Raw genomic sequence first — 19,301 nt, 5'->3', positions numbered from 1 at the left:
AGTTTCTTCAAACTTCAGTAAAATGGGATATTTAAAGAAAATATTGTGACACCAGACTATAGAGCTGTTGTCAAAAAGACCTTATCTGACTGATAATCAGGCCCATTAAGGCAACTGGAATTCCTGGATTGATACAGCAACTGGGAGTATAATCTGCATCTGTTAGCATGTATTAAGGATGAGCACTTATAAACCTATCAAGTCAAATAACAGAGTTAACGTATGAAAAGTGCTGGATGAGTATATGACCTTTAATGATCCTTGGAGTCATGCATATAAGTTTATGCATGCCAACATCAGATGCCTACTCTCACTGCAGACGTGGAGGTATGGAAATCCTTTGATGTCATGATTCACCTTTCAGACTTAGCATTTATGGCAGTGCGGAAGGAGTTTCTGACAGACAGGCTTGTGAAACTGATAGATTCATTTCAGTTTTAGTTTATTGTCCTGCTTTTGAAGCATCAGATAGTGGCTTTGTTAAGACTGATGATTGTTTCTGTAGTGCCAGTTGCTTTGTCTGGTGGAGCAAGAGCTCCCTTTCTAGGGGACCATTTTCTGAATGTTTGTAACTTCTACATTTCTCTGTAAAATCATAGGATGGTTAGAGTTGGAGGGATCTCAAGGGTTATCTAGTTATACCCCCCCACCATGACCAGGGACACCTTCCACTAGACCAGGTTGCTCAAAGCCCCATCCAGCCTGGCCTTGAACACTTCCAGGGATGGGGCAACCACAGCTTCTCTGGGCAGTCTGGTCCAGTGCCTCATCACCCTCACAGGAAAGAATTTCTTACTGTATTTCATTAGGAGGTTTTCTTGCTTTCCCACTCAGGTCATGGAAGCTTCTTTGTGGAGTTAGAGAGAAATTGCAAGATGGACTACAAGATTGCTCAAGAGGAGCAATGTAGCAGGATTGATAACGCAGAAGCAAAAGTGGTTAAGTCGTGCTTTGCTGGGCAGGCTGTAACATGGCCTTGTGCAAAGGAGTCCAGCTGCTGTTTCAGCAAAGCATTAACTGACTTGTCTTTCTGCGCAGGAATAGTCTAATGACATTTAAGCACATTATGTCAGAGAGCTTCCTTCCTTGCAGGACTCAGCACTTAAGAAATTCTTTCTGTTTCTGACTGCAGAAGCAATGCTTGATAGTTTTCATAAAAAGAATGGTTTGCAAGGATGTATTCCTCTTAGGAATGATGGTACAAATGATTTGCCTGCATCTGTGCAAAGTTTAATTTGCTTTATTCAGCATCTGCTTTGTGACTGTCATTTAATGTATGTTGCACTCTCTAACAATACTCCAACTTCTTTAAAATTCTCTTATAAGAAATGAGGGCTCACCTTTTTACAAAGAACCTCTTCTGCATAGTCTGCGGCCTTGATGTTCAAGTAATCTTTCCCTTTCTTTGTAACAAGCTCCACACACATGCAGAACTGGAACAAGAGTTGTAATAACTTGGGGAAAGGGGTAGATGTTGTCAGGTTAGGAACAGCATTGTTCTCAGAAAGAATGATAATTTCCCAAGGATGAAACGGTTACAGAAAGTGTTATAAAGTGAAGCAGGCAGAGCAGTCTGAAATGCTAATAAAGAAAGGACTTAAAAAGAAATTGGTGACTTTTGGCTTTGAAGCCATTTTTCTTTTTAATTTGCTACAGATAAATGCATGACTCCTGGCTTCCAGGGTTCTATTTTTGTTTTCCTATTTGTGACACTTTGATTTAGCCTTATTGCTGTTCTGTTGGTACTTGCCCTTTAGAATGATGGTATCTGTTACAGAAAGCATGAGATTTTTTTTTGGAAACTCTAATGCTGTGACAACTCTAGGAGGAAAGATTAGGGTTCCTGCTGCCAGATAGGCTGGACTCTTTTATTTCTGTACTGGTATGGAAGATAGACATTGATACTCCTCTTCCAAGCAAGTAGGTGAAGGATGATGGGAGGTCAGTGCTCCAGTGTGACTAGTGATGGTAATGTGTCAATCATTATTTCAGCCTTATTCTCTATACAGAGCTAATATGATCACTGAACACTTCTACATATAATAATATCTTCATAAGGAAATACTTAGTTGTAAGGAATAGGTCATATTCAGGATACGAAAACTTACCTGTTGCATTGTTCCTGTGAAGCGTAGGCAGGAGCTCACCATCACACTGTGTCTCTGTGCTAGAGATGTAATGGCTCAGCTTCCTCTGTTACCTGTTTGTGGGTAGAGATGTTGAACGAGAGTTTCCTTTTTTTGGCTGATACGACAAAGTAGTAGAAGACTACAGGAAAACCTGTCTGATTTAGTCCTCAGCCCACCCCGCCCCTTACATTTTCAGGTTTTACCAAAAAATTGCTGTTGAAAATATTTTTGAAATGTTCATATTGAATACTGACTACAGAGAGGAATTAGTGGTTTATGACTGGTTTCTAGCCCTGAATGCATGCTGTCTTTATGGCTTTTGGTAAATCCCATTACTATTTTGGCTTCAATTTCCCATTCTTAAAACCTTGTCTATTAATTTCAGGCAAATACTGCTCCTTCTGATGAAGTCTGGTTTCAGTTAAGGTTTCTGGTTGCAGAAGTAATGAAAACTTAATAACATAATATAAATGCCCAGAATCGATGCTAAAATGAGATGCTCACTAGGGAAGAAAGCTATCCTACCCAACAGGATACCAAACAGTTTACTTTTGGATGCATATAATGTAGTATAACCTAACAGAAAATTAGTGTTGCAGCTTTTGGTTTAATTTCTTGTCAGGGAATAACTCCAGCGTGCAATTTTCAATGTGGATATCTGTGCGATAGATTCATGTGTTTATAGCATCAAGCCATTAAAATACTTTCCTGACTCTGTGTTACTGTACAGATTAGGTGTGTGGCTGTGTGAAAATGGTTTCAAAGAAAATCGTCTGCAGTAAGATCCTGGGTGGGTTTGCAGGTTTTTGAGCGTGTGGTGCAGTGTGCTTCTTCCTGTGGGTTTCGTTTGTTGCCCTCCAGCGCATCTGAGCTGTTGATGTTCTTTACAGCCTATTGCGCTGTGCTGTTCTGTATCTACAGTGCTCCCTCCCCCTGGACTTCTGTTGAGCACCACTGCAAAGTGTAACCAATGAACAACCTCATTGCTTTTAAATGAGCAAAATGAGCAACTGCCACAGTGCCTGCATTGCCTTTCTTTCTGCCTGAGATCAAAACCTCCCATCAGTTTGTCACTGTGTCATAAAGCTGTTCTCAATAAAGTATAGCACTTAATCAAAAGCTTGAAAATGCAGTGCTAATTGTTTTAAGCAAATTGAAGCTACCACAAGACTGGCAGAAGAGGGAACGCAGTAAGTCATCCTTGGAAAGCTCCAGTTTTGTCTATTCATGTGTAAGGGCTGCATAGAAGGATGCTTCAACCTGAGAAATGAACACAACAAGCAACCAAAAAATCCTATAAGATGGAAATGATCCTACTTGGATATACATGTAACACGGTCTTAATTGATTCTGTCCATAGGAAGAGATGTATGCTGGCAGAGTAGATCATCCCTCTGTTAAGAACCGACTGAGATACACCTGGGGATGGTGTTCACTATGATATAGCTTAACTTTAAACTGCCTCACTTCTGAGCACGAGCGGATTCAGCCACTTAACTAGGTTAAGACTGAAATGTCTTGATTTTCCAAAAGCGGTCATGAAGTTTTATTGGAACAGACATCCTTGTGTCATTAGTTTCCAGATCTGCAAATAGATTCCGCTGACAGATCTATTTTTTTCTTTTTCCTAGAGATTTTGGCTAAAAAAATACTCCAATGCATAACAAACCTTAGGAGAGCAAAAATCTCCAGAAGGTTCGAGTAGAACAGCTGAAACTAACTAAAAAGGTAAAATTTCTGGCCAGACTGAAAAGAATCACTTTTCTCAATCCCCAAGGTACAGCAACAATCTTCATCTATTGTATTACCAGTCTGAGCTTGTAGCTGGTAAGGCAATCTTCCTAAGAAGTTGTTCCCTTCGATCTACAAGAAAAAGGCGCTTTTTTTTTTTTTTAATAGTAGCATTATATAATTGATTGGAAGAGTGTTTTATTTCTCAGAAATGCTGGATGATTGTGGATTGAACAGTTTAAAAAATAAGGTAACTGTTAGGGCAATGAAGTCCCAAGGATCTGACAATATAGAATGAAGTTAGTGGTCTGGCAGATTTCTTCAATTTTCTGAAGCCATGGTCAATAACTTTGCAGTAAAACTGAGCTATGAATAGTGGTTTTGTCGTTGACTGAGAGCTGCTGTTACATGATATTAAAGAAATAAAGATTTAAGATTTTTAGCCAGACTGCATACAAAATTAATAGCCTAATGAAGAAAGCAGTATAACCTTTTGGAAGGTAAATGCAACATGTTTACAATGTCATGTTCAGGGATATATCATATGCTCAAGCTTTGGCTGTGCAGGAGGAGACTCAATATGCTGCCTTTTTCTTGGATTTTTTCAAATTTCACTGACCTGCAAAGAATTTGCCGCCTCCATCAATGACAAGTATTTTTTAAACAGTGTCAGTTGGGGGTAGAGAGAGCAAAGAAACCCACCCTACTACAGCATCTCTTCCCAGGTGGCCATGGATTGAAATCCTCAACAAACCATTCACAGCAGGAGAAGTCAAATACATACTTAGCTGTAAAGGATTGAGAAATAATAGCTCCTGGCATAAGCATAGCGTCAAAATTAGATTTTGTTGGTTTGCTTCAAACTGTTGAAGATCATCTCCTGAATCCAGAGTGCTGTAACACCGCTCTGCAGTTGCAGTAGATTGTCCTCACCAGACCTTGCGGTGAAGGAGTTTACTCCAGTTGAGGGTCAGCTCCTCGAGGTTCAGTCGTGCTGTGAGGCATTGCTTGCTGCGGTCCTCTGGAAGAATCTGGTTTTTCCTCTGTGATGTCTCATCTTAAGATAAACTGATCTTACAGCTTGCCACAACTAATCAGTTCAGAGTTGAGTGGATCTCTATGGATTGTAGGAATCTATCCTTATGTGGATAGCCTAAACTCCTCAAAGTTTGTTTTAATCTGGTATCACTGCTTTTTCTATTGACACAGAGTATGAAGTACTCTGCGCCCTACACAGAGAACTAGGTAAAGGCTGGTTACTGTACTGCACTCGTGTACTTGGTTATTCTGCTGCCAAGTTTCCCATGTAGGCAAGCCTTCAGATATAGTGGTACGGTAAAGATAAATGTCAGTTCCCAAATTTAACTGTATATTTTTTTTTTGTCTTGATGTTTTTTCCTGAACAGCATTTCAGTTACCAATCCTTTATTTTGTTTGACATATTTAAACTGAGAGATTCACTGTATGATTCCTGTCTTTATTCAGGTGGGTTATTCCTGTGGCATTTTGATTATGATGGTATAGATCTGATGTAATATTTAGGGCAGATGATACGAAAAATCTTTAAAACTGCTTTTATGCTGGGTCTCACCCAATAACACACAAAATTGTAATCTTCTGCAATTCTGCCTTTGTAAAACATGCATAATTTTTACAAAAATAGTCATGGCTGCAATTAAGGATGCTGATAGTTGGTTTTGTTTTTAATTTCCTATCCTTCAGAATCCTTAATAAACTTTCACGGTCAAAATCCAGATGGTACTGCAGAGCTCAGTGTAGTTTTTGAGATTTTTTTTTTTTTTTTTTTCTGTTAGCGCTGATTATAACTCTCCCCAGATAAAAGTGTAAAATTGTTTGAATTTTTGGCCTTTGGCTGTTTGGAAAGCTGCTGTCAGCTTCCAGCATAAGCCAATTCATATTCAGTGCACATCCACAGCTTGATGGTAGAGGGAAGTGCAACAGGGAGCAGACCAGTTTGCCATTGCCCAAAAACTTAAAAACCAATGGACCCTGTCCTGTCTGGTGAGATTGTTTCCTTTCTTTAATAGGCAGTTCACCTCCTGGTTTTTTTTTTTGTTTGTTTTTGTTTTGTTTTCTTTTTTTTTTATTTGTGTTACTCTTCTATTCAGAAGAGTCATTGATTTACAAACTTTGATGAACGTTGTCCTGTGGAGATGGGGAATACAGAGGGAAGATTTTTAATCCCTTAGATAATTAAGCACTAAAATAAATGATTAAAAAATTATGAGCCGAAACACTCTGTTAGTTTTAATATAAAAATAATGTACTTTTCCCTGTGGAATGCAAGGGAGGGAGCTGCAATCAAAATAAGGGAAATAAAAAATTGAATACCCTGAGCTTTTTTCCTCTCTTTAAGTTGCCTCCTTGATGCCTCACTGTGTTTAATGGTGCTTTGCCAAGCTGTTGGGAGGAGTACAAAATGAGCGTGGAATTTATAAATGGGACATTAGATGGAGGAACGATGTTATGGGCTGGGTGATCTGAGGAGTACAACAGCAGAACAGATTTCGCCTTAGGGCTGGATAGGAGAGATGCATCCCTGCAAGTCTAAGTACTAGCAAAGCCATTTAGAGTTGTTAGAAATCTTTGTTGAGGGATTATCTAGAAAAAGGTCTTTAAAAACTTCATCTGCTCTCCCTGAATGTCTGGAGAAAGAGTGGGAGCTGAACGCTGAAGAGACCAAGGCTAAAATAAAGGGTGGTTTTGCATGCAAAGTATCTCTGCAGCTTACTCTTGATTAAAAACAAGCATAAAAGCCTTGGGTGTGACTTCCTCTAAATTCAGGCAAGATCTTAGCAGAATTTTCCACCTGTAGCAATCATGAGACTTCAGCCTTTTATTGCTGTTCCAGTTTGCAGTCTCGTATGATGATGTGTGCTGAGGCCATTTTCCTCATTCTTCAGGTGGAATTTATTTCTAATTCCAGCTGAGGTTTAAGAGTTGACATTAAACTTTTAAAAGTAAGGTTTTATTTTAATTGTTTATTGGGAGAGGAATTTCAGTTTTTCAAGATGAAGAGAAAGATTTCCAAAACTGTGAAACTCTTCTCTGCAATCCTTCCTGGCCTCTTTCATTTGGAGATCCGTGCCCTCTGTCTTGCATGATGGGGATCTGAATGATGCCCTTATCTGGGGTTTGTTTGTGTTTTGGGTTTTGGTTCATTGTTTGTTTGGTTGTGTTTTTTTTTTTTTTAATATCCAGCTGGTTTTGCTTTTCCATATAGAAAGTTCTTTCTCCAGTTTTCCAGTTTATTGTTTTGCATTACGTTAGTGCCTGGAGACCTTAACTGAGATCACAGCCTTGTTGCTGCAGGTGATGCTTTTGTATAAATAGTAACATAAGTCTGTTGCATTTGCAGTCTACACAGACAAAGGGTGAGGGGAAATAAATTGTAATACCATTATTTGTTGGACATAAAACAGCAGCACAGGAAAAATGACTTGTCTGAGACTGGGCAAAACCTATGGCAGAGTGAGATCTCCTGCATGCGCTGCTTTGTTGTGGAGGTGCCCTGACTGACATGCTGGTTATGGGTAGCATCGGTGTGGCGTCCTCTCCTGCAAAGGCGAATTCCCCTTTCAGGTTATACAGCCCGTAGGTACATAAGAAGATTGTTGCTGTGAGAGGCATTTTCCAGATGGTTTTTAGTGAACAGTTGTGGTCTGAAATCAGAGGGTTTTAGGAACTAACAATACCTTCCCACAGGATTTGAAGATAACAAGCCTCTTCTATTCTAGGATTTGCAATGAATTGCAGTACATAAATGGTGGATTGGTGATTAGGAGTAACTACAGGTAGTAGTTACTGATAGCAGTTTAGGCCACCACAGTACTTGATGAGCAAACAAATATTTAGGTTGAATGCTAAACAAAAAATAAGGACTAGTAAAGCATTTGTGGACTAGACCTTGGGAAACTGGGTTGCCTTTGAATGCCATCTGTGGTAACCCTTTGTCACTTTTCTGAATAAAGGTAAGGATTCGAGTTTGCTATAGAAAAAAAAAAAGGCAATTTATTTCACAATTACAGTGTGAAGACATAAGCACGAAGGTCAGGTGTTCAAACAGGAAAGGTCATTTTGTATTTGCATCTGTATGTTTTTAACAGTGTATGTCTTTGCTTTTCGGGACTGACAGTTCCTAGAAAGGATGGAGAGCGTATTCTTTAATATGATAGCCTGCCTCAGGTGATTGCTCGATGGCACAGTTAAAATAGATATCTTGCAGTAAGAGAGGCTCGGTGTCATTGAAAATGTTCTTTCAATGTGCAGTGATGTGCAGCCTACAGATAATGCAGTTGTATTAAGGAACAATGTAGGGTTAGGCAACAACAGTGGCATGAATCCTGATAGTTATTTACAGAAAAAAACCTCTTTTCATAGATGAAAAAAAATAGAAGGGACTATAAATTGGATGCAAATAAAGCTTCTTTTGAAATCCTCTAGTACCAGAGTGTTGTAAAGGAGCTTTTGTGTAAATGATTATTGTGCTAACTATCCTTAAAGTGAAATTCAGCCTTGTGCAGGAAACCACTTAAAGTCCATGTATTGCTTGAGAGTGCTGAAAAGAAGGTTGAAGTGTACTCTAAGTGGTCCATGTGCAGTACTTGATGCACAATCATTGTATTGGTTTCCTGTACAGGTGCAGCTTGCTTTGGTGATGAAATTCCTTTTTAAATGTGCCTGCGCAATGGTCTTATGTCGCAGGTGCTGACTGGGTAATTTTGCTCTCCAATAATAAATGTATGTTGCAAGTGAAGGTGTGACCTTTGGCGTGGGTAAACCTACACAAGCTACTTCTTTTAATCTATCTGCCATGTAGAACAACGTATCATAGCCTATTGTTTTTCAAGCTAACTAGATAAATCATCATCTACCTAGGCTACTTCTGCATGGATTGGTGATGCTTGCTATTGCCACTAATATCAGCTACAGCTCTGTCAATCCCCTCAGTAAAGTCAACGAGGTTATATCATAGTATGACTTGAAGATCTGATCTTTTAAACTCTCCTTTCCTTTCAACAGTGACTGAAAGTCGAGGGATCCTGGAGAGTATACAGAGATTTTCTTTACTGCCAACTTACTTGCCCGTGACCTATCGTATCCACAATGCGGATGTTTCCTTCTTTCTTAAGGAAGCCAACCAGGATATTATGAGGAATTCTAGCTTGCAGTCCCGAGTGGAATCCTTTCTGATCTACAAATCCAAGAGGCCACCTGTGTTAAATGCCAGCTATGGACCTTTTTCAATTGAACAAGTAGTGCCCCAGGACTTAATGTTGTCTTCAAATCCATTTGGATCTACTAACAAGTTCTCCTTTAATTGGAAACTTAAGGCCTTCATAATGAGTGACAAAATTTACCCAAGCAAGCCCAAAGTCCAGGTCCTGTTCTACATCGTGGGCAGGGACTGGGATGACTACAGCACCACAGAACGGCTGCCCTGCCTGCGGGTGTTTGCCTTCCGAGAGACGCGGGAAGTCAGAGGCAGCTGCAGATTGCAAGGGGATCTGGGGTTGTGTGTGGCAGAGCTGGAGCTCCTGCTGAGCTGGTTTAACCCCCCTACGGTTGTTGCTGGCCGTAAGAAACTAATGGAGCAGTCTGAAGGGAGCCCGGTGGAGCTTTACTATGCCATACAACCAGGAGATGAGAAAGGGGAATGCACCAAGGAGGATGTAAGGAAAAGTAATGGTATCCGACCAGGGCGCAATGACATTGATGAGTCAGGACCTCCCTTGCAGAGGATTGGAAGTGTTTTCCTTTACCAGACACATGCTGGCCCTTCTTTAAATGAAATGAGATTGGATAATAATATTGCCATCCAGTATACACCAAAGACTGTCAAGCAAGGTGACATTTTGACTTTCCTGGTATCTGTTGCTAAAAATTCAACAGAAGATCAATTCACACTGAGGTAAGGTTGTTTTGTGTTTCTTTAGTACCTTATTTTTTGTTTCTCTGCTCTTACTATGGGAAGTCACTTTCTCATGTATAAATTGCCTAACAATCCTTCAGTTGCTGCTCTACAAAAACTGTATTGCAGTTGGTTGACTCAACGCTTCTCCTATTGTTCAGTCTAATATTGTATGAATGGTCTGAGAGGTGATCTCTTTGAGTGAGAAAGGCTTTTTCTTGAAGTTGTCCTTTGAGTACTTCTTATAAAAATTGAAATAGTAGAGCTGGGACCTATCTATGTGCTAATAGGAGATAACATTTAAAGTCTCCTGAGCTGGAGTTTGCAGCACTCCTAATCTCACCATTGAACTCATGTTAAGATTAGCAAAGCTCAAATCCGCAAAGGTATTTATAGGAAGTGAGCAAGAATTAGGCATCTAAGTAGGATTTATATGCTTAAACATCTCTGCCCAACTTCTTGTAAGTCTGGTTCTGTTTTATAGGATGTTTGAGGTTCCTAAGTATCATTGATATACCAAAACCATTTCTGAAAATAAAAAATACCTGAGGGTGGTGGTGGTTATTTTTTGAATGTAACATGAGGTGCTGCATTGATTTACTTTGTTGCTTTCCAAGCACCTGCGGTATTACTATAGCTCACTATAACCACCAATATAATATGAGAAAGAGCAGCAAAGACTATGAGGCTGTATGTAGCAAACTAAGAGCAGATGTGCATTGCATGCAAGTGAGACTGTCCAGTTGCCTTTTCTTTTCAAGCTTGCCACTCTGTGTTGCAGCACTATAAGCTAGGGTTGTGTGGCTGACTCATGGAAGATTGGTGGGTGTAGAGCTGACTTAATTCGTTTATCCCTTACCAATGACTCATGTCAGCTCTTTTAGCACTTGAGGTAAATGTCGTACTCTGGCTTCTGAGACTAAGAATGATTTATCTTGGGTGTTTGTCCTAGAAATGACCATTGGTGCCAAAGCTCACAAAGGCTCACAAGACACACCTCCAACAGAAGAGGTGTGTCATAAGAGGGAGCAGTGAACTCCCCACTCTTACAAATGTCACAGGTACACCATAGCCAACAGCTGTGCTGAGCACTAGAGAGGCTTGGTGCCTTCACCTAAGAAATTATATCCTACTCTGACTTGAAACAAAATACACTCCCCTTTCTTTGGTGGTTACACATCTCAAACTCCAAAAATCTCTGGCCGTAGTCACCTAGATATGTTTCAGGACTCAGTTATTAAAATGGCACAGATTTGTAGATGCAACATTGTTGAACTTGGATGTATACCTCATACTGGAGTAAGGTGGAAGTCAGATTTGACTCTGCTGACGTAAGGGCGCAAACTAATCATTCTCTGTTGTGGTTTTTTTTTCTTTTTTTTTTTCTTTTTCTCTCCACTCCCTCTTCCACAGGAGATTTGTGGGGGGCTTCTGGGGGAAGCGGTTTGCCATAAAATCAGGTCATTTTTACTTTGCAAGTGTGTAATATATAAACTGAATAACCACCGCACTTAGTTGCTGACTCAAGGACAGTTATTTCCCAATCATGTAGTAGAGGGCAAACGCCAGTAGGATATCTACTCTCCTTACCATATCAGGTTTTCGTTTTCTGAGGCAATCTGCCTAAGATTTAAGTTCTTTCCCAAGTGACTAATTTCAAGACAGACAATCCGAGGTCCTCATAGTAAGCGTTCAGGGATGCCTTTCTATCTTTTTCTATACTAATGACTTTAAAGGGATATTACTTCAGACATGCATGGAAACTTTTACTACATATGAAAATTGTTTTAAATATAAACATTAAAACCATTTTCTATCTAAGAGAAAACTAAAGTAAGAATGTTTCATTGGTTTTACTCTGTAAATGCAGGGTCTTAGAAATATGACTTCAAAGCATCTATAATTTCGTGAGCTGTGATCAGTTGAAAGTACAGCTAGTTACAACCATGATAATTATATGTAGGTTTATAAAATTTTTAAAAATCTTGTTTTGTTTAAATTAGGATGAAAATTGAACAACTGAACTTTTATATGAATGCTACTAAAATTAATTTTCTGGAACAAAAAGGAAACAATGTGTTTGAAATTTAGCTTTTTATTTTGAGATCTAAGGTATCAAAACAAACAAAAGCTATAAATCGGCAGAAAATGTCAGTTCAAAATGAAAAATGTGGCATATTCTTCTTCAAAAACATCAGTTTGCTCTTACCTTTTAAAAACATAAACTTCTGTAACATCTTGCTATTACTCATGTCACTTTCATGAGTTGTGATTTCTCTTGACCTGCTTTTCTAACAGTAACTGCCTTTCAGACTAGAATCTGTTGCAATATCAGAGTAGTTATACTATCTGTTTTACTGTGCTTCTAAAGCACCATTGCCTGTCTGTCTTTGATCTAGCTCCAGCATGTCTAAGCTTTTGTTTGGTTGTTTTCTCATCAGAATTGTAGTGTCTATGTTCTGCATTCATTCCTCTACGACATGTTTGTAGCTCTAATTCAGTTTTCAGTGGTTGCTAATTTATATGTATCTTCTGCTGTAAGGGAAAAAGCAACTACCAGCTAAGAGCAAAAATTGAGCTTGATTAAATGCTTTGTTTTAAATTCTTTTTTACATTGGGATCTCCTGTAAGCCCAGTGTCAGACAAGTTTCTACCACCTTTTTCATGGCCCTCTTTTAGGAGTCAATGTCACTCAAAGCAATGAGATGTTGAAGTAGCCTTTGACTGAAATAAGGCCCTATTTCAGGATTGGGAATCTGACATGTCAGTCTAGTATCTCCATTATCCATAACTAAATGATCTTTAAAGGTCCATTCAGCCCAAACCATTCTATGATTATGCTATATGGATTCTCTTTTGACATGGTCAACTACGCCAAACAGTGCATTTTTAGTACGCTGCCTGTTCTGATTCCAGAACAGACTCTCCAGCTGGCATTGTGTAAAAGCCATCAGAGACCTCTTCTGTGACCTGATGGAGTTTTAAGTCTCTAAAACTTTAAATTCTCTTGGTTTCTAGAGGTTCAGACATTGGGTCAAGGTAGATTGAAAGAAACTTCATCCAGTTAGAACATGTAAACATGAAGGCATGCACAGACACGTAAAAGGTCCTCCGTCCTGTCAGTTGAGATGGACCAAAAAGTGATCATAATACATAGGAAAGGATCACAGACCTTGTCCGCTCAGACAGAAATGGTGAATTTAAGGAAAAAAACCTGCAGTTTGAAGAGAGGAAGAGCAGTTTCTGGCCTCAGCTGTTACACAGAAGGTCCCTCTGTATTTTCCAAATGATCCCTTTTTCCTGTACAATGTATGGATTTTCACCAAACAATGGCCAGTTTGTATATTTCTAAATGAAAAAACTATGCCTGTTATGCAATATAAGCTAGATGGGAAGAACGCAGGATTGCTCATTAAAACCCACTATGTGGTCAGGGTTCTTCTAAGGGCTATAGAGGAAGTAACATGTTTCCAGATGCCTTGTTTCAGCAGACTGATTTTTGACAGGCCCCTTCAGAAGCGAGACTTAGCTCTAACAAACTTCTGTCTCTTCCCAATTTTGGGGTTCCAGGGTTTGGAAGGGAATCCCAAGGGTGTAGATAAAACCTTGCTCTAGATCCTTAGTTTGTGAAGACCATAAATGAATTCTGTGGGTATCTGTTGTAGCTGGCTAATAAGAGGCTAATATGGCTAGCACTGCCAGCTGTTCTCATGTAATAAGCACCTCAGAATTCTTGCAGATACAGATTTGGTACCCAATAATCCATAAACTTCCAGTGGGACTTTAAGCAAGTCAGTTAATCTGCGCAAGTCAATTAATCTGCTTCCCTCTCCTTTCCCCTTCTCTAACCTGGGAGTGCTGGGAATAGTGACTACTTCGATGTTGTGTCCTCTATGCAGTCCTGCTTCTTGGAACAAAAAGTGGAGTGCTGGTGGCTGTTGTGTGCTGTATGGATATTGTCCTTACGGTTTCTGCTCCTATATTGTAAATATCAATAAAGCCAGCATGTGCGGCATCTATCTGGTCTCTTCTCACTCTGATCTCCTCTCTGATAAAGGAAAGTGCCCACCTCCACCCCACCCCTCCGCCTTTTGTGAGAAAATGGTATTAATTTTTATTTTGAAACAGTCACTTATTTTTAGAAGCTCTACCTTGAGTGGCAGCAAGACTTGGAACTGTATTCATAAAGTGAGGCCAAGGGCTGCTGGCAAAATGCTTTTACCATTGCTTTTGCTCCAGTGGACTGGAAATCATGGCTTGAACAGATGGAAAATATAGGATATACAGGTCAAAAAAGAAGAAGCATCCATGCAAAGCAACCAAAAGGCAAAAATTACTCATTGCTACTGAATATTTTTTGTTTCAAAGCAATTATCTTTAGAGTAAACTCTATCCCTTTTGTAATAGGAAATTGGCTCCAAGGGGAACCTCCTAGAAAAACTGGTAAATACTAAAATATATAGGGAAAGGTACCTTTAGTGTGTGGGGTTTTTTTTTTGTTTTTTTTTTACTCATACTGCTGTTCTGCGCAATGGAAGATTTAGAGTCATGAACATGAAACTGATGAACTGTTTTTAATTTTGTGAAAGAGTTGGACCGTAAGGGCCAAGGTCTAGGTTTTGTTTTTTAATGAACCAGAGAAATTAAAAATATTTGTCTTGACTCTGTATGGGTGTGAGAGTTAGAGGAAAGGAAAGAAGGTGATAAAATGTAAATGATGGATAAATACAGAATACTGCTGTAAGCACTGGGTTGTAAGCTTGGACTAAAGCACTAAGCCTTAAGAAACTGAATGATTTCTCAATTTAAATTGCACACTTGCTTCCTCTTTGGTCTTGTCCAAGTTACTTAACCTCTCTGAAGCCATTTTATCACTGCTATTATCAACAATTATTTGAAGATGACATACTGTGTACAAGCAATTATATCTTCCCAGTGAAGCAATATTAAATGCCTTTATAAAATAAGTGATTGAGTATCCTGTGCCTTTATCCTATTATCTTCTCTCCTTTTGAGTGCAAATTAATTATTCGTTGTATTCTTTGTAACTGGACACATGGGAGAGTTGTGTGCAGAGAGACAAATGGTGCGGTACATCGTAGCCCACAAAACACTGCTGTAGAGCCCATAGCCATACCTCTGGGATCAAAGGCAAACCTCGGAGTCCCTGAGGCTGACCAGCCCTGGACACACAGCCTGTGCAGTCCCAGAGACTGGTTTGTCATCTTTTTGCATGCTGATGACCAGAAAAGGCTGAAGACTTCTATCCTTCCCATTAAAATGGGTTGAAAGATCCTTGAAGTTTGTGGAAAATACTCTATTTTGTTTCACCATTTTTCTTCAAATTTCAAGGTATGTATACAAGGAAACTGAAATTGAAATCTTTATCTGAAGTTTTTGCCTAGAATGGAAAACATATGAAGTATTATTTCATGCCAGTCCTTCAAAATACTTTCGGTAATTAATGCTTCAAAGCTTATAGTGGTTATGCAATTACAGTTCCTGTTTGCTGCAAGCCCAAATTACTGCTGGTTATTAACATTGTGCTGTTACATACATTACAATTAATATATGTAGGGATGCCATAGTTTTCCAAACTTAGCAACATGGTTTTCTGAATCTACAGTGTAGATACAGTTCTCTTTTAGTAGCATGTTTTTGCTGAGACTAATAAATATAACCTTCCTGTTTGTTTGTTTGTTTTAAGTTGACACTATTTATACTTTCTGCTTGCAACCTTTTAAATTTGTTTTCCTGTTTCTGGAGATGAATCAACAAAGAAATGATAGAGATGGAATTGCCTTAAGGTACTTAATGTCAGGCATAGATATATTTACAAGTGAAAAAAGATGTAGCTTTTTTTTATTTTACAGCTTTTCAATTCATAATTATACTTAGTGAATCCTCTGTGCTAAATCATATACAGTTGTTACCCTTAAAGAAGTAAATGAAGTTCTGACAGCAACTGAGGATTATAGATCCTCTAGTTTCTCAAACCTGATTTGATCCCCCACCCCCGAAAAATCTAGAAAAACATTCTTGTCACTTCTTCATTCTGAAATGGAATCCAGGATACCAGAGTTTACCTGGACGTTAGAAAATGTGCCTTTTTGTTGCATCCATCTCTTTTCACGTTGTGATGTGGACTTTGTCAGAAACTGACCATAGGGCTGAGAGTGCCAGTGTCAGACAGGGCAGGGTGAAGCATCCTGGTGCGCAGGGAGGGATGCAGGATCTAATGCTGCGTCCATTTATGAGAAGTGTGTTCTGGTTTTAGTTTAAACTGCAATGTAGTTTGTGTTGCTATTGTTGCATGCCTTTTCTCTAATTTGTAGCACCTGAGGAGAGAGTTGTAACCTTTGATTATCTGGTGGAGCCCAATTCCACTGCGATTTGTTTGGTGGGAGTTTTTTCGTTTGTTTTGTGGTTTTTTTGTTGGTTTTTTTTTTTTTCCCCCCAGTTCATCTGCTTTGCCTAAAGTGTCTGCAGCAAAAGCATGGGAGTAATTACACTTTTCAATGAGCATCCAATAGAGTTCACCTACCAGTACTGCAGCCCAAGGTGCTCCAGGATTAGGCTTGAAGTCAGCTTCCAGTGGGCTGATATAAGTGTGTGCAGAGTGAAAGCGCTCTTACTATTTTGCTCTCCTATGGCAAGTAGATTTATATGCAAAATATACACTTTCCAAATGGTTCTTTTTTGCTCTCCTGCCTACCTGGGGCTTTCACTCTTTTCTCTTTCCTGGCAAGGTGCTTTCTTCCCTACTGAGATCAGCTAAGTTTATATTATAGTGTGTGATAACCTCACTGCAAGCATGGGAGATGATGGTAAGAAGTGAGAACATGCATTGTGCAGTAGAGGATGTTGTAGGAGTGCAAAGGGGTATGGGAATTATGTGTTTCAAACAGAGGACCTTTTCACCAGCATTTTATTGCCAGAAATTGGAATGGTTTTGTATGAAGATCTAAATAGAGGAAAATTAGTTAATTATGTTGTCTGCTTAGCCCTGCTTTTTCCTTTATATATGTGACCTAATGCATTCAAGAGATGCTGCTGGAGTGGAAAAATAAACTCCAAGAGAAGAAGAAAAACCTTGTGATTGACAGAAGTAATTGGGAGATGAGTTTTGGTATTTCTAGGTCTGTCATGCGCTTTTCATTGCCACATGGAAGTCTAAGACCAATCTAAAAAAAATTTGATGCTCCAAAATCACACTTAAATAGAATTTAGTTATCTGAATTCAAATAAGCAGTCCACCAGCACTCCATCCATTTGCCCAGGCACACAGGATATAAAAGGGACCTAATAGCCTACAAGGTAGTGCATGCTTCTCGATTCTGTACGTACTGTCTTCGAAGTGGCATCTACTAAAATGTGGGCCTTGAAGAAGTAGACGTCCCTCTCTGATATTTTGTACTGAGTTTATCTGTTTAGATCTGTACATGTGATCTTCAAATTTAAATCCTTTAAAGTTAGGCACTGAAATTCATCAAACCAAAATTCTGTTTTCTTCTGCATCGAATGTGAAATCGATGGGTGTTTTATGGGGATGCTGAGCTCTGAAATTAACTTTCAGAGGAGTCACAGACTGTGGCTGACAAGATGATAGGGCCTGTGGTGAGCCTGCTGGCGCATGGGGGATTGAAAGAAAGGGGAACCTTTGGGCATCACAACTGCAGCCAAAGAAAATTTGGGATAAAAATGCATCCAACCATAGGTTTTGAAAAAGGAAGTCCCAGTCTTTGCTTTCCTCATCTGCTTAGAAGAAATATCTTATCTTCGTAAGATGTGCTGCTTCTCTGAGATGAATGAATGTATCTGAGATCTCTGGTTAGGAGATATTCAATAAATGCAAAGGACAGTTATAATCCACTAAACCCCACAGGTCGTCTGCTCGCACACTTCTGCAGTGATGGTTGAAATGCTTATTGGTTTGAATTCTGTTTTTATTTGAAAGAGAAATATATCCTATCAGCAATGAATTGGAACAATCCTGAATTATTTAACCTTTTGTAGGATCTTCCTCTTAGTGTATGTATTTTCTCAATCAACATTAAAAATTGTGAAGGAGAATAAACTCTTTAGTGGAAGTGATTAGGATTGTTTTTCCACTTAAAGAATCCTGCCTCTGTTTCTCATATTCTTTCATGTTCATAGCATTGTGGCCTTAAATATTTTCTTTAGTTGTTGCTGTTGAGTGACTAGTTATTGGAAAATCCAGTTTAGCTTCAATAGCAGCAAGAAATATCCTGATTTTATACTGTTACGTTGGTCTACACTATCCTAATCTATATATAGTTTGGGGTTTCACTGTCAAATTCTATTTTAAGATTTCCAGAGGAAAGAAATAAAAAGTATAAAATACCATTATTCTTAGGAAATGACTGAAGGTTGTACTGGAAACTTGTAAAACTCTGATATTGTGAGAAAGGGGAGATTTTTGTATAAAATGTAACTATGATATTTCTGCATTTGTAAACCAAATTTGGGGGTCAGAGATACACAGGTACCACTTTTATAGAATGTTGAGAGAGTTTGTGGTCTTCCTGTGGTATTTTTAATGTCTTCGTACTGATGACAGTTGTGGGAACACAGTGACTAGTGTGAAATTGTGGTAGTGAATAATCAATGCTCTTTGATAATCAGGAAAATTTTTCCTAAAAGGGCCCCCAGAGTTTGGAGTTTAGGTTACATGAACTTCTCTTATTTGTCATTTTATCTAACAACTGATCACTAATAATCCAGGAAACATTAAAAAGGCTGCATAAGTACATGAGGGTAGCAGAGTCAAGATCGTTAGCACTCAATTTATACAGCAAGGAAATTTGAACCAGACTGACGTTTTATCAAATTGCTTGTGTGCTCTTCTAGTGCTGAGCTAAATCAAATTTTATTCTTAGTGCTGAACTAAATCATATTTTAGTAGTAGAAACAATCAGGCAATAAGTGGTGATCAGGAAGGTTATCAGCCCCGTAAAACTCTGTAATGAGATGGGCTTTTCTCTAGCCCTTAGATTATGTGGCTATTTCATGGTGTCCCAACCCTGAATTTGTCCCTTTTCTGCCAGAGTGAAAAGAATCCTAATATGCATTTTTAATTTCCTTCTTCTATAGCTTTGGTTTGTTCTGTCACTTAAATGTCCCCTGCCACGTTCTGGTTTAAACAACTCCAAAAATCTTTTCTTCCCCAAGACATACATAACTGACTTCTCCCCTCTCCCCCCACCCCTTAACTGATCTTGTGGCCTACTTTGACCAATTTAAAACTAAGGAGAGAAGAGGAATTAAAAATAATTAAATTTTAAAATCCCTTTGATTCTTTTGAATTGCAGCCTCTAAATTTCAGCTGTTCCACTGCTCAATCTTGATGTAAAACTGAATTTAATATTTTTCCTGTGTCCTTTGTCCTTGCAAGGAACAGGTAGGGAATGTAAAATTTTCCACCAATGTTTTTCTTCAGTTTTAAAAAACACCCCAGATGGCTGAGTTAGCTACCTGACCAGATCATG

At 38.9% G+C, this 19,301-nt stretch overlaps 1 protein-coding gene across 2 annotated transcripts in view; it reads left to right on the top strand.

The window, feature by feature from the left end:
* TMEM132D (transmembrane protein 132D) overlaps positions 1-19,301 on the top strand; it is a 264,248-nt gene that overhangs the window by 52,509 nt on the left and 192,438 nt on the right. Inside the window, exon 2 of one of the 2 annotated variants that reach the window (XM_063351403.1) lies at positions 8,904-9,792. The exons of the other annotated variant lie outside the window; for it this stretch is intronic. Coding sequence (XP_063207473.1) covers positions 8,904-9,792 — 889 coding nt within the window. The remainder of the gene's footprint in view (positions 1-8,903; positions 9,793-19,301) is intronic. 2 annotated transcript variants of the gene reach the window in all.

Source organism: Chroicocephalus ridibundus, chromosome 13 (assembly GCF_963924245.1).
Source record: "Chroicocephalus ridibundus chromosome 13, bChrRid1.1, whole genome shotgun sequence".
Lineage (NCBI taxonomy): Eukaryota > Metazoa > Chordata > Aves > Charadriiformes > Laridae > Chroicocephalus > Chroicocephalus ridibundus.
The sequence above is the reverse complement of the archived record's forward strand: the minus strand, read 5'-3'. Positions and strand labels throughout refer to the sequence as shown.